Here is a 15,082-nt window from a genome sequence, read left to right on the forward strand (position 1 = left end):
TGTATGCTGATTTCCTACGTAATCTTCTACTAATGTTACTACAAGATGTTTCACTGCATGACAGAATGGCGATGTACTTCCAACATGATGGATGTCCGGCACATAGCTGGCGTGCGTTTGAAGCAGTACTGAATAGCATATTTCATGACAGGTGGATTGGTCATCGAAGCACCATACCATGGCCCACACGTTCACCGGATCTGATGTCCCCGGATTTCTTTCTGTGGGGAAAGTTGAAGGATATTTGCTATCGTGATCCACCAACAATGATTGACAACATGCGTCAGCGCATTGTCAACGCACGTGCGAACATTACGGAAGGCGAACTACTCGCTGTTGAGAGGAATGCACTGAGGTTGACGGACATCATTTTGAGCATTTATTGCATTAATGTGCTATTTATCGGTAATCATGCTGTAACAGCATGCGTTCTCAGAAATGATAAGTTCACAAAGGTACATGTATCACATTGGAACAACCGAAATAAAATGTTCAAACATACCTACGTTCTGTATTTTAATTTAAAAAACCTACCTATTACCAACTGTTCATCGAAAATTGAGAGCCATATGTTTGTGACTATTACAGTGCCGTCTATCATAAAGCGAAAAAAGTGGTCCAACTAAAACATTCATATTTCTTTACATACTACACGAATATGCAATAAAAAATGGGGGTTCCTATTTTAAAAAAACGAAGTTGATATCCGTTTGACCTATGGCAGCGCCATCTAGTGGGCCAACCATAGCGCTATCTGGTTTCTCCCTTCAAGCTAGTCCGCAACTCGTGGTCGCACGGTAGCGTTCTCGCTTCCCACGCCCGGGTTCCCGGGTTCGATTCCCGGCAGGGTCAGGGATTTTCTCTGCCTCGTGATGACTGGGTGTTGTGTGCTGTTCTTAGGTGAGTTGGGTTTAAGTAGTTTTAAGTTCTAAGGGACTGATGACCATAGATGTTAAGTCCCATAGTGCTCAGAGCCATTTGAACCTTCAAGCTAGCCAAGTTTCGTTCTTTGTAGTTTTTACGTTTGATGCTTATTTTGTGAAATATTTGGCCCGGTCACAATCAATGGACCACTCTGTATATCTCGATCATGAAATATTTGCAACTTCCTTTTCAAATAAATCATGCCTTGTCCAGCAAGAGTAGCCCTAACAGAAAAGGTGATATTATGAAACTTACCAACTGATTTTGGCATATCAGCCAATTGTACAAGCTGTCTTTATAAGAATGGTTAGTGTCATTCTACCGCATCTGTCTGTTGCATGTGCTTTGGGGTGCACATTTAAATTTTACTGTTGATCATTTAACAAACTCAGGACAATATTGTTCATTCTTTTACTGTCTGCAGTTTTAGATCATAACAAGGAACAGAAAAACAACATCTGAATGAGACAAGGAAAAGATCAACACTAACTGAGGGTCCTGAATGACTTCCCTTACTCCCTAACATTCCTTTTTTGTCAAGTTATTTTCTCTTCTTTTGCAGGCTGGATTCAAAAGCGTGTTTCAGTTACCTTTTTCCTGTCAATCACTACAATCTGCCAACAAAAGTTATACTGCCTTTAATTTATTTTGATTTACTTTCGATATTTTCTGTGGGCTGTCAAGTAGTATAAATCAGCATTTATTCATGAAACAGTAAATGATTGTATTTTTACTACTGTCACTTATCTCACTCATCATTTCTCAGAATGTGGCTAGAGTCTTCCAACTTAAATTATTACCTATTCTGAATTTTCATTATAGTTTAATTACAGTTCCTTACTAGGGTCAGTCTTCTTCACATTTTAACACATTCTACTCTCAATTTTTACATTTTTGTTTCTAGCAGTTATTAATGTTTACAGGTCTGAAAGTGACTTGCAACAACGTTCCAATTCTCAATCGGCCACAGATATCACAAAATGTCTATGCGGAGGAAAATGGAAAAGAAGGAGATATCCGTTCAACGAAGACTCAGGCAGTTCGTTGTCTGACTAATACATTCAGATTACAGGAACTTGAAAAAAGAGAGTACCACCAACATCAATGACTGAATGACGTAAAGTTCCATCTGTCTTTGACTCATTCCATTACCTTCAGCTGCAAAAACACAAAGTTGGAACATGAATGGCGAAGTCTCGTGTTTTTGTTCACATGGAATGAAGTGTTAAATTTAATAAAGCTGTTCAAGAAATAATGAGAAAATTTCCTGTTTTGGATAGTACCTGATTTGTTTACATGCAACAAAAAAGGCAATAAAACCATTTTTAAAGTATAACAAATTTATTGCTAATATATTTTATTCACATGATAAAAAATAAACTATGCACTTCTTTCATTTCAGTTTCACATACTCAGGTAAATGTTTTTAAGTATGATGATATTTTCATAATTTTATACAAGATCATACAGAATTATACGCTGCTTAGTATTGACCAAGTTACAAACTTAAAACTTTCTCTGTGACCTCATTTTCAAGGAGACTCTTCCACTCATTTATCTTACATAGGAAGAAGAAACAAACCTTATTTCACAAAGAGTCCAACCATTCATCATTGTATGTACAAAAATTATCTCAAAATATATATATCAAAAACAGTCAAGTATTTTTACCAATTCTGCAAAACAAAGTGTAATGTAATGTGAACACAATTTCATTATACATACAAATAGTCACCAATTTGATTGTGTTTTCACTTAGTAAAAAACTTGTTAGCTGCCTAAAAGCTAAGAAATAAAAACAACACACTTGTCAAAAGCGCTGTTTGTTAAGTATTAACAGGAAAATATATTCAAAAGTCACAGACATAAAGGGAAAGAATGAATGGATTACAATTACTTTTGTGTCTTCAATAGTTTTTCAACCATACAGAGCACAATGCACACTCTCATTCAAACTTTTTTTAAAACAAAAAAGAACCTAGGTGGCAAATAGCATTTGCAGGCAGGAAACTCAAATTGTTGCTGATGTCTGTTACGGTTTGAATTTCACTAATGGTATGTTTTTGGAAGTTAAGCACTTGTCACAAACCCACTCAGCATAAACTTCTGCTGTCAGGAGTTGGTAGGCAGTTTCAGTCAAACCTGTGCAAACCCTGTGAAGTACAGACAAAATATAATCACAAAATATAGTCCCAGTCCAAAATATAACTCTAACAATATTTATTTCTCTTCCTCATTCATAAAGACCTTATACTATAGTCTCTTTTGGAAGCAGGGTGGTCACTGGCATTACGATAATTGTAAGAGATGGTCACAGTTAAGCTTTAATGTGCTATTGGTAAGAGTTTTCCAAGTTATAAAAATGTTGAATCAGTCACTTACCTATGAAACCAGAAGTTACAACCCGATTCACACAAAATTGCTTGGTCGTTGTCATGGACTTCCTTGTGGCATGTTCCACAGGGATAAATAGGAGGTGCATTGGGATTCTGGGGATTGAACACCATTGGCTGATCTGGAGGATATACCTGAAAATACAATCATGTATGTAACTATTATGATTAAAAATTTTCAATTCAAAGATATATATCATTTTCAAGCATGGAATGGATATATATCTTTACATAAGTTAACATCAATGTCCTGCAACATGATGAAGATGATAATAGTAACTGTCTTTTCCCCCTCTACAGCACGAGGAGGAAAACAGGACACTGTAGTAAGAAAAATTGAGCAATATTTGCAAAGTACACTGGCTTCTTACCTAATCAAGATGATGTGGAATCTAGGGTGCCTATAGAATATTGCACATGTGGAGAAAGGTGGGGAGAGGGGAGCTCTTAAGCCGTGTGAATGATTTGCACTGATGTTTTACCCTATTATGCTACAGGGTGATAAGGCAAGCTATTAATGACCAACGATTAAGCTAATGACAAAAAAATACCAGCATCAAGTTATTTATTTGTATATTATTTTATCTGATTTTGCTTTTCCTACGATACTGAAATCCTCTATCATAAATTACCACTATTGCTGGAAAGATTGAAGGGATGGAATGAAAGAACAGATTTTATGTACAATATTTTCAGTTATCACAGGAATATAAATTTTGTGAATGAGGTATGAATATTTCTGAATAATATGAGAGATTTGCTTTCTTTCATTAAAAATTTTGAGTTACACAAGAGGGAGGAAGGAGAGGGGAGGGGAGTGTTAGAGATAGTCAACAAAGTGGTACTGTATTGAATGAAAATGTCTAATACTGCACATTCAAATAGCACTTTTCACATAGGAAGTGCACTACAGTTGGTAATCATCTATGGAAGTTAAATCCATGTAATGTTTCTAACTGTCTTCAGGTTGAACAATAAACTCATGTTTTGCCCCTTCTCACTTTCTGAATGTACAGAAAGTGAGTAATGCCCATCCTCAATGAAACAACTCATGCAAGACAGTTAGTTAATCAGAATTTGATTAAAAATCTTTCCTGTCTATGTGAGGATCATACTACAGTAATGCTTTTTCACAGAACAATTGTTCATCCAGATTTTTAAGAATTGCTTCATAATAACTCTCACCACATACTATTAACAAGATTAACAAGAACAAACCTTACCATTTATAAGAGATAGAATGCTATGTGGAATAATGTATGACTTTCAAACTAAATATACTAGACAAACTCTACCCATTCAGATCAAGAAGCAATAATTTTATATGCTTCCCGTGATTTCCATTAAATGTTACTCAGGGATACAGGTTTACTACTCCCTAGATAAATTTCAGTTCGTGAGAGGACTGACTTCTAAATATAGTAGATCAAAGACTTCAGCTAAGTTTAGAAAAACTGTAATAAGATATCTTTCTGCCATCCAGTGAGCCTCCCAATGAACTTATGCTCAAGTAGAACAATTACCCAATCCAATTAGAACAATTATCCGAGTCTTGCAGGTAGTGTCACAGCTGCTATCATTTCTCTTTTGATTTTATATTGTCATTATCCTAATCCAAAAGGGCTTCTCTACCAAAGTTAAAAAAAATTGCTCTTTTGTTCTCCAGTTTTTGAATAGTCCACACTTTGCTTCAATATGCTTTAGATATTATTTACATCTTATGACCACATTCGATACTAGTACATGTGTTTCATTAGAGGAATCTTGCTTCACCTATGGCATCTCTCATGCTTGTTCCTCCCCCCACCCCTTTTGCCAGCTTGATAATTCCTTGTAATTTCGTACTGTTTAATCCACTTCTATAAAGTCACTGAAAAAGTCATTACATATAGTTCACAAAATAAAATCCGCTATAGTGTGTCACATATGTAACTTTGCTACCTATAAAGCAGATATTTTTTTCCGTTTTCTGTAGTGTCGTCATCAACTTAGATGCTTGGCAAACTGAAATTTTGCTTTACATTACTGTCATCCCCTTCGCTTTCTTTTCATTTAACAGTGACCAAAATTCTTTGTTCACAATATTTCCTTATTTTGACCCAGAAGGTCATACAGCATATTTATTTTAATATTTTGTTTTACATCATTCATTGCTACTTTGTCGTAATTGAAATAGCAATTAGTGTACATAGTAAACTCAACTTCCACAATTTGCATCATATATGTAACTTTCGGCTTTCATTGATCCTTAGCTCTAGCAACTTACTAAATCGTGTACATCTTCCCAATCCTCCTTGGGAGTCTAAATGTGTTATTCCACATATCACCTCAAAGAATTTCAGCAGATCCAGAAACATAATTCAGTTGTTTTGTTTTGTTTTATGTTTTCCCCCTCCTCATAGGTCCTCCACACAAGTACTACAAGATACCTATTAAATTTGGGTTACATGATAAGTCACACAGATTTGTTCTTTCAACTAAATACATAAGGATTACATTTAAGAACAATTAAAATTGGAAACACGAAATAGAAGGCAAACTGAAGACTGCATTTTATTAGGACAATTCATAGAATATGTAACACATCTACTATAGGGACTGCTTACAGATTATGCATGTCAGTCTTGTTCTGGAGTACTGCTGCATGGTATGGTCCTTACCAGGTCGGATTGACAGAGGACGCTGAAAAAGTTGCAAGAAGGGCAGCTTCTTTTGGTATTGTCATGTAAAAGGGGAAAGAGTGTCATAGATATGATATGTGAATTTGGGTGGCAAGCATTAAGACTTTTCATTGTGAAGAGATCTTTTCACATAATTTTAGTCACCCACTTTGTCATCTGAATTTGGAAATATTTTATCAACTCCCATCCACATATGGAGAAATTACCATTGTAGTAAAATGAGAAGTCAGAGCTTCCGCAGAAGGACTTAAGTGTCTGTTTTTCCCAAGTGCTAAATGTGGTTTGAAGCACCCACTGACAAGCACTGAAGTGAGAACTGTGGAGCATTTATACACCGGGTGTGTCTCCTGAGAGTCATAAGGTGCATCTTCTCTCATGCTTTGGCACATATTTGCAATTTTGTTTTCGTATTGCATAGCTGGAGTCAGCCCAAACAATAACTACTCAGTGACAACAGGAAGTGCTGGTTTTCTTGCCATTAGAAACAAAGTCATTTTTACATTGGAATTTTACGTGTCCATTCGGTAGAATGCTCCCAAGTTAGTTCAATATTCATTTTATCGATATGCATTAACAGAGACAGTGAAACAGCATGAACCAGGGCAGTGCTGTCATTGCTAGAGTACTGGTTATTCTTCATATTTAACTGTCCCTGTTAATACATATTGATAAAATGAATATCAGACTATACTAATCTGGGACCACTATATCAAATGGGAACATAAAATTTCACTTTAAAAATAATTTTGTTTGTAACGGGGAAACAAATCAGCATGTTGCATGAAAAGCTTGTGCACTGTATGTTTGGGCTGACTCCAGCTACACAACGTAAAACCTAAATTGTAAATATCTACTGAAACACTAGAGAACATGTACCTGAGAGCTCTTAAGACAGACACCCTGTAGACGTAGACAGGGACTAGATACCTGCCTGTTCTGTCTTTAGATTTTTCCTGCCTTCTGAATTACATAATGTTATTTTATTATCTATTTCATTACTAAATGAAAGACCAGAATCCTTTCATTAAAACATTTAGCTTGTCTGAAGAATAACATCTAATTAGTAAAACTTCAATTTTTTTTATTTCTTTACATTATTCTGATTACTAATTTATAAATGTCAATTTTTATTTCTTTACACTATTCTGATTACTAATTTATAAATGTCAAATATGAGGTGATCATTTCAACGAATCAGACAATTATCTGCTCATACATTCGACATACATGCATAACACAGTTATGGAAATCTGATGGTGTGTCTACTAATTTTATTTTTAATTTTGTCATCATTTGGTTTTCATATTTCCCACTGTTTTTGTAATGCTGAATGTACATCACCAAATCTTTGTGAATTGTTCAAGCTATAATCATTTAGGGCTCTGCTAATTGTTGACTATGTTACTGGAAAAACAACTACTTCTACACTGATCTCCTCCACATCTCTTAAAATGTTGTGAGAACTACTCACCATCAACAAACTTTTGTGTAGATTTATATAGTTTCCCTAGATCCCTTCAAACTACTGCCACAGTACAGTTCCTCAGTGCGAAGGGTTCATTTCCTTCTTCAAGAATATCCTATTACAATTGTGATCTGTTTTTAATTATCTCAATCTTGAGGTGTTAAAACTGTAGCCCGTTTTTCTTCCTCAACCTGACAGTCATGGTTTCAAAGATTTTCCATTAAATCAACTTCCATTTGTTAGCATCTTAGTCCTGCGTTTGAGACCTTTTTCCTCCTTATTTTCAGTTTCAGCCACTATTAAACTATGGTTCAAATTATTTCAACGCCATTAAATGTGTTTGCAGTTCGACACCTAGTTCTTAAATCTCTATCTAGACATGTTAAGTACTGAAATGACATGTAAATTCACTCTTCATAGGTAAAAATGATGAGTGATATATACCTTTATTTCTGGTAATTAAGGGTGGAGTATTCAGGATGCAAGAAAATATTTTATTGCCACAGCATTTTTTGCTAACGGAATGCTGAAACTGCAATGGCCTCCTGAAGAGGTTTACAAAAGATGGTATTATATGGCGTGAGACACTAAAATGTTTATAGAGCAATGTAACAGTCACACAATGTTTTCTCCAAAGCCTTAATCATATTACTACATAAAGACATGCCATTTTTTAACATTGTTAACAAAAATTTCAAGAAGTTCTTGACTGATTTACTTCAAAGTTTTGCACGATGCTCTATAACATTCAGATGAGCATAGGCTACATATTTTTTTGAACAGCAAGGAACAATGTGAAAGGATAGTTGCTACTCACCACACAGTGGAATGGCAAGTTGCAGAAAGGCACAACAGTGAGCGAGTGCCCGCACATATACGCATACGCATGCACGCGCATGCACACACACGCGCAACACATGTAACACCCACACACATGACCACCGTCTCGGGCTGCTGAGCCCACTGTGGATGTTCCATTTTTAAACAGCAATATAAATGTTTTCTGTTAAAATTGACTGAGAAAGAAGATGCTTCACTGTGCTGTAAAAATGTGCTGATTTGTTTTCTTACTCACAATCAGTTTCAACAGTGATAGTGGGGCGCATAAACCATCAGACAAATTGTTTCTACAATATATATTCTCTCTCTTCATATATAATTTCAACCAAAAATTGTATACACAATGATGTACTGTTTTATTTTCTTCCTTGCTGTCGGTTTTACGGAAAAGAGGCATGGAATCTGAATCATCTGGAACTTCGTAATCCTACCCAGTCACAGATTACAACCACACGAAATATTTTCACTGAAGCTACTACCCTCGCAGCTCGAGTGGTCTCTTACCCTGTATACCCAGTGATCCCAACCAATTATCCATTAATTTTAAGTAGCTTCAATTCCTAATCAACTTTTCATTTGCTATAACAATAAACAAGGCTCAAGTCAGAGAGAGGTAGAAGAGGAGTTGGACAGAAGGGGGGAGGGGGAGAATGAAATGGACAAAGAGAGGGGGGACGGGGCAGGAGGAGGAGATGGAGAAAGAGGTGTAGGAGGAGGAGATAGACAAAGGGAGGGTGGAGGAGGACATGGGAAGAGAGAGGAGGAAAAAGTTTACACTTCCATTTCCCCCTTCTTTTCGATTTCTGAGAATTCTGCAATGAATTCATTGAATTTGTATGGACCAATAAAGATGACATCTGCAACACTGAAGATGATTATTATTTGAGAGTTCTCTCATATGCATTTACAAAGTAGAACAATTACATAAACTGAATTCCAAACTAGAAATAGTATTACAGACTAACAACAGAAAGAAATTTAGTTCTGAGAAGTAGAAACACTTCCTAAAAGGAGGGGAGCCATATATCTTAAACAATAATAGCTCATATTTCTGGATATAATAATGTAGCCCAGCCATCTTATTACAGAACTAAAAATGTTGACAAAGCCTTCCCATTTTTGAGCACATAATATTGGTAAATTGGAAAGGCTAGAACTTTTTCCCAAAAAAGTATATTTAGTCATCAAATTCAACATAAAAACAATCTACTGTGAAGACCACCTTTACTGCTCACATACAAAGGCTTTGCACAAGTTAAAAAAATAAGAATGGTTAGGGTAGATGCCATTTAGATCCATAATATTTCAGAATATTTGGAAATGTGTCCCCTTTGCCATATCCTTGATGTGGCCATGGTGAGAAAATCTGTGTAGCTTTGTAAGAACCTGAGGAACTAGCAAAAAATCAAAAACTATGTCTTGTTTGAACCTCCTCATAAGGCAATGATAATGAAAAATATTTCACAAGAACTAAATGATTAATGGAAAATCTCATATAAAGATGTGAAACAAATACTAACAAAGAGAGAGAGGGGCTGGCCAGTACTTACCTCAGCTCAGTACAGCCGATAGTTACACAGAACAGAACAGAACAGAAAGTTCCCATCTCTGCGTGCAATCCCTCCTTCCACCAGTCTCTCCTGGACTTCCAGAACCTTCAATCCTTAGCCCTTACCCAACTTGTCCTGAATCTCTACTCTACTTCGTGTAACCACCACTCCCAACAGCTCCTATCTCTCTTCAAAGTCCTCCACCTCTCAAACCCCTGCTTGGAGAACACACTCAGGAACATCATCCTAGATGCCAGCTGTAAACTTGAGTTCCAAGCCACACACCACCTGAAAAAACTATCCACAGTGTTAGTGCAACACCTAAGAAGTGGTGTCCCTCTTCCTATCCCTCACAAACACCAACCACAGCAGCACCTTCAACAAACCCCCCCATCATAGCCAACAAACCTAGCCTATCCACCCTACTCAATCTCCCAATCCCAGCACATACCCCACACAGACCAAATCTCAACTATAACCACAGTCAAATGCCGCATATCACCAGTCCCAAATCAGTTTTAAACCTCTCATCCAGGTCCCTCTCTCCTCCAGAGAGATCTGTTCTATCAAAAGGCTTAACCTTTAGCCCCACGCCTAAATTCAACCACACTGCTCTAGTTAAAGATCTCCTCTCACCCGGAACCTCAACTGGAAATATCACTTCACCATCCAAACACAGCCCCAAATACTAAACCCAGTGCTGAACCCTGCCTAGAAAAGTTCCGACCGTCTTCCCATTCCTTACATCCAGTGTTGCCTCCCAGTCCTTCTTGAAGAACATTCCGACAACCCCCAACATCACCCCAGCTGAATCCCATGCCATTAAGGAGCTGAAAACAGAGCACTCTATTGTCATCCTCCCAGCAGATAAAGGCTCCACAACTGTAGTACTTGACCGTGTGGAGTATGTGGCAGAAGGACTGCGTCAACTCTCCGAAACCTCATCCTACAAAGCTGTTACCCAGGATCCCATTCCCTCCATCCAGACTGAGCTGCAGAAAATCCTAAAAATCCAAGGTCCCTCACAAGGGCTCACAACGGCCTCCATAGACCTACTCACTCCACCTGAGCCACGTACCCCTAGCTTCTACCTATTACCCAAAATCCACAAAGAGAACCATCCTGGCCGTCCAATTGTGGCAGGCTTCAAAGCCCCAACAAACGTATCTCAGCTCTGGTAGACCAACACCTCCAATCTATCACCTGCAGACTCCCATCCTACATCAAAGACACAAACCACTTCCTAGAACACCTCAAATCCATTCCCACTCTCCTCCCACCTGAAACCTTTCTTGTCACCATAGATGCTACATCCCTTTACACAAACATCCCACATACCCATGGTCTCTCTGCCCTTGAACACTACCTCTCCCAACGCCCACCCGAAGATCTTCCAAAAACCTCGTTCCTTATCACACTTACCAACTTCATCCTCACCCATAATTACTTCACTTTTGAAAGCCAGACCTACAAACGAATCAGGGGAACAGCCATGAGAACCAGGATGGCTCCGTCCTATGCCAACCTCTTCATGGGCCACATGGAGGAGGCTATCCTGAAGACCCAACAGCTGCTTACCCTGGCCTGGTATAGGTTTATAGATGACATCTTTGTGGTCTGGACTCATGGTGAAGAAACACTCCTTAATTTCCTCCATAACCTCAACTCCTTTTCGAATCTGTTCCTTCCCCAAAACCCAAGCCACCTTCCTGGCTGTTGACCATCTTATTGAAGCTCACATCCACACCTCTGTCCACATCAAACCCACAAACAAACAACAGTACCTTCACTTTGATAGCTGCCATCCATTCCACATCAAACACTCCCTTCCCTACAGCCTAGGTATTTGTGGCAAACGTATCTGCTCCAGTGACGAATCCCTCAACAATTACACCAATAACCTGACCAGTGCTTTCCTCTCCCACAACTATCCTGCAGACCTTGTCCACAAACAGATCTCCCGAGCAATACATTCCTCCCTGTCCAACAACAATGTTCCCACCCCCAGACCACACAGAAGCATCCCCCTTGTCACCCAGTATTATCCTGGCCTCAAATACATCAACAAATTACTCCACGAGGGATATGACTTTCTCAAGTCAAGCCCTGAAATGAGATCATCCCTTGACAATATTCTCCCCACACCACCCAGAGTTGCCTTTGCCCCCCCCCCCCCCCCCCAACCTCCGTAACATCCTTGTCAAACCCTACAATATTCCCAGACCACCTTCTCTACCCAGCGGTTCCAGCCCTGTAACCGACCCCGCTGCAAAACCTGCCCCATTCATCCCCCCACAACCACCTACTCCACCCCTGATACTGGTAAAACATACACAATTCAAGGCAGGGCCACATGTGAAACAACACGTCATTTATCAGCTGACATGCCTGCACTGTACAGCCTTTTACATCGGTATGACGACAACCAAACTGGCTGAGTGCATGAACGGGCACAGACGAACTGTCCGCCTAGGAGATGTTCAATACCCAGGAGCAGAGCATGCGGTCCAGCATAATTCTAGGGACCTGGGAACCTGCTACAACGTACGTGCCAATTGGCTTCTCTCACCCAACACCAGTCCCTCGGAACTGCGGAGATGGGAACTTGCACTCCAACACATCCTTTCATCCCGCCATCCACCTGGACTGAACCTACGTTAACCAACCTCACTCACATTTACTCTTCAGTCTTCTCCTTTTTCCCTCTCCTCTTTAGCCATTCATGCATCTTTTCATTCTACATAGTTGTGTTTATCTTAATACTATATACCTCTTTACTTCTGTATGCATCCTCTTTGGTTTGAAGCTGGCACAGTACTTAACAGTAGAATATCTTTGGCTTACCTCTGACAACCATGCCTCCATCCTTGCTACCCTCCCTGTTTACCTTTCCCTGTTGCTTCATAACCTGGGTTGTGAGTAACTGAATCCACTTTCCCTTCTTCCTTTTTTTCCCCATCTCTCCTCCCTGATGAAGGAACAAAGTTCCGAAAGCTAGGAATGTAAATTTTCTGTTCTGTTTTGTGTAACTATCGGCTGTACTGAGCTAAGGTAAGTACTGGCCAGCCCCTCTATCTTTTTGTTAGTATTTATTTCACAAGAACTGTAAGAGAAATATAGTGGCTACCACAATCAATACAAAAAGAATCAAATTAAGGATATATTATAATAAAGGGGAAAAACTGATCAAACAGGCAAGAATGTAATAAGCAGAAGCAAATTATTGAATTACTGGAGCAATTAATTCAAATAATAAAGTATCGAACTAGAATAATACAGGAGAAATTCATTATTTCTACTGCTACATCTCTGAAAATAAAACCACCATGAAAACCATCCAGTCATGAGAAGGAAGAATGAACATTAAGAAGAGTTCAACTCTACCTAGTGTGAAGAACAAAACACCATCTCATTTGAAGGAAGAGGTGGGATGGATTTTTTGTTACCTTATTGTAGGTGCATTCAATTAAATAAGTGAGCAAATTCAAGAACAACTGAACTGGATTTTGAATGATGCTGAGACAAAATCAGATAACCAAAGAGGCAGCATACATATGACCTGTGCAAAACGAGCTTGGGTGTCACACAGCAAAAACATTCCTACAGAAAACTTCAAACAATGCTTCATATCAACAACATCCGTAACTTCATCACGAGATTTCAGGAGTATGTTACTGTAATGGTTTTCTCTCAAGAGCATAATCTGTCAGCACCACAACATGCCAGTCCCAAAAACCACTCCCTATCACCTCATCTGCATATGTGGGACAAAAACTATACAATATTGTAAGTGGTTACATTTATTATCCGACACAAACAGAAAGATGTCATCTGATGCTATGAGATGACATTTTGTGTTGTGTGTCACCTAACAGTGATAACTATTTATAATACGGTATTGCTCTTGCACCACATATGCACAAAATTAAGACATATTCCTCCCCACATATACCAACAATTACATATTCCTCCCTATATGTACCAGCAATTGTGAGTTTGGAAATTACCTGAGGTTGAAATTAGCTGATCGCACATATAATAAAAAGAATACAACCTCCTTGGACCATGTTTTTGTTCTCATTTATATATACACCTATGGGAAAAATATTGCAACACCAAAAAGCAGTTGTGCAACATAAACAAAAGTTCCTACTTCTGAAATATGATGTCTCTTCAAATTTTACACCAGTTGCATAAGAGTGGTGGAAATCAGGTTTGCTCTAAATACACACTGTAACAGTCATGAATGAGTGATAGTTAGCTTTGAGATTGGATCTGTGAGTTGATGTTAGTCAACAATACATTTATGGCAACAATGGTGCAGTTATCAACACCTCACTGAGTTTGAACAAGGTCGTGTAACAGGGCAACAGGAAGCTGTATGTTCCCTCTGCAATGTTGCAGAAAGATTTGGCAGGAATGTAGCCACTGCACACAAATTCTGGCAGTGGTAGTCATGAAAATGTACAGTCCCAAGAAGACACACGGCCCATGTGGCACTACCAAGAGGTAGGACCATCATGTTCGGCATATGGCTCTTCTACATTGTACTGCATCTGTATCAGCAATTGAGTAGCAGTTGGCACCACAGCAATGCAACAAACTGGTTACTTCAAGGACAGCTCCAAGCCAGACACTCTGCAGCATCCATTTCATTGACCCCAAACCATCACCATGTGTGACTAGTGGTATCAAGCAGAGCTCACTGGGGGGGCAGAGAGGAGGTCTATTGTGTTTTCTGGTGATAGCCGGTTCTGCCTTAGTGCCACTGATGGCCATATGTTGGTTAGGAGGAAGCCAGCTGAAGCCCTGCAACCAACCTCTCTGCATGCTACACACATTGGTTCTACACCTGGAGTTATGGTCTGGGGTGCAATTTCATGTGACAGTTGAAGCACTCTCATTGTTATCCCATGCACCCTGACCGCAAATTTGTATGTCAATCTGGTGGTATGATTTATAGAAAGTGAATTCAAAATTTAATCCATGCCAACACCATTATCACCTTATTTCATTAGTATTAATATCAACTAGTTATGCCTAGCTGAGTAACTGTCTTTTCCTCTTTTCATATTATGCTCTGGTTTTCATATCAGTGATTGCTTGAGCCCTGCATGGTAAAATGTGTTTTTATAAGAAACAAACTGATATGTAAAGGATAGATTAGTACTCACCATGTAGAGAAAGCAATGGGTCACAGGCATGCACAATAAAAAAGAACACTAGAAA

General features: G+C 38.7%; 1 protein-coding gene across 2 annotated transcripts in view; it reads right to left on the reverse strand.

Moving 5' to 3' along the window:
- Positions 1-2,255: 2,255 nt before the first annotated feature.
- Positions 2,256-15,082, reverse strand: part of LOC126094605 (protein pygopus) — a 68,601-nt gene continuing 55,774 nt past the window's right edge. For both annotated transcript variants that reach the window (XM_049909082.1, XM_049909081.1), the window contains exons 6-7: positions 3,307-3,452; positions 2,256-3,077 (exon numbers count right to left, since the gene is read on the reverse strand). In XM_049909082.1, coding sequence (XP_049765039.1) covers positions 2,957-3,077; positions 3,307-3,452 — 267 coding nt within the window. In that variant the 3' untranslated portion in view covers positions 2,256-2,956. The remainder of the gene's footprint in view (positions 3,078-3,306; positions 3,453-15,082) is intronic.

The sequence above is a fragment of the Schistocerca cancellata genome, chromosome 8 (genome assembly GCF_023864275.1).
Source record: "Schistocerca cancellata isolate TAMUIC-IGC-003103 chromosome 8, iqSchCanc2.1, whole genome shotgun sequence".
Lineage (NCBI taxonomy): Eukaryota > Metazoa > Arthropoda > Insecta > Orthoptera > Acrididae > Schistocerca > Schistocerca cancellata.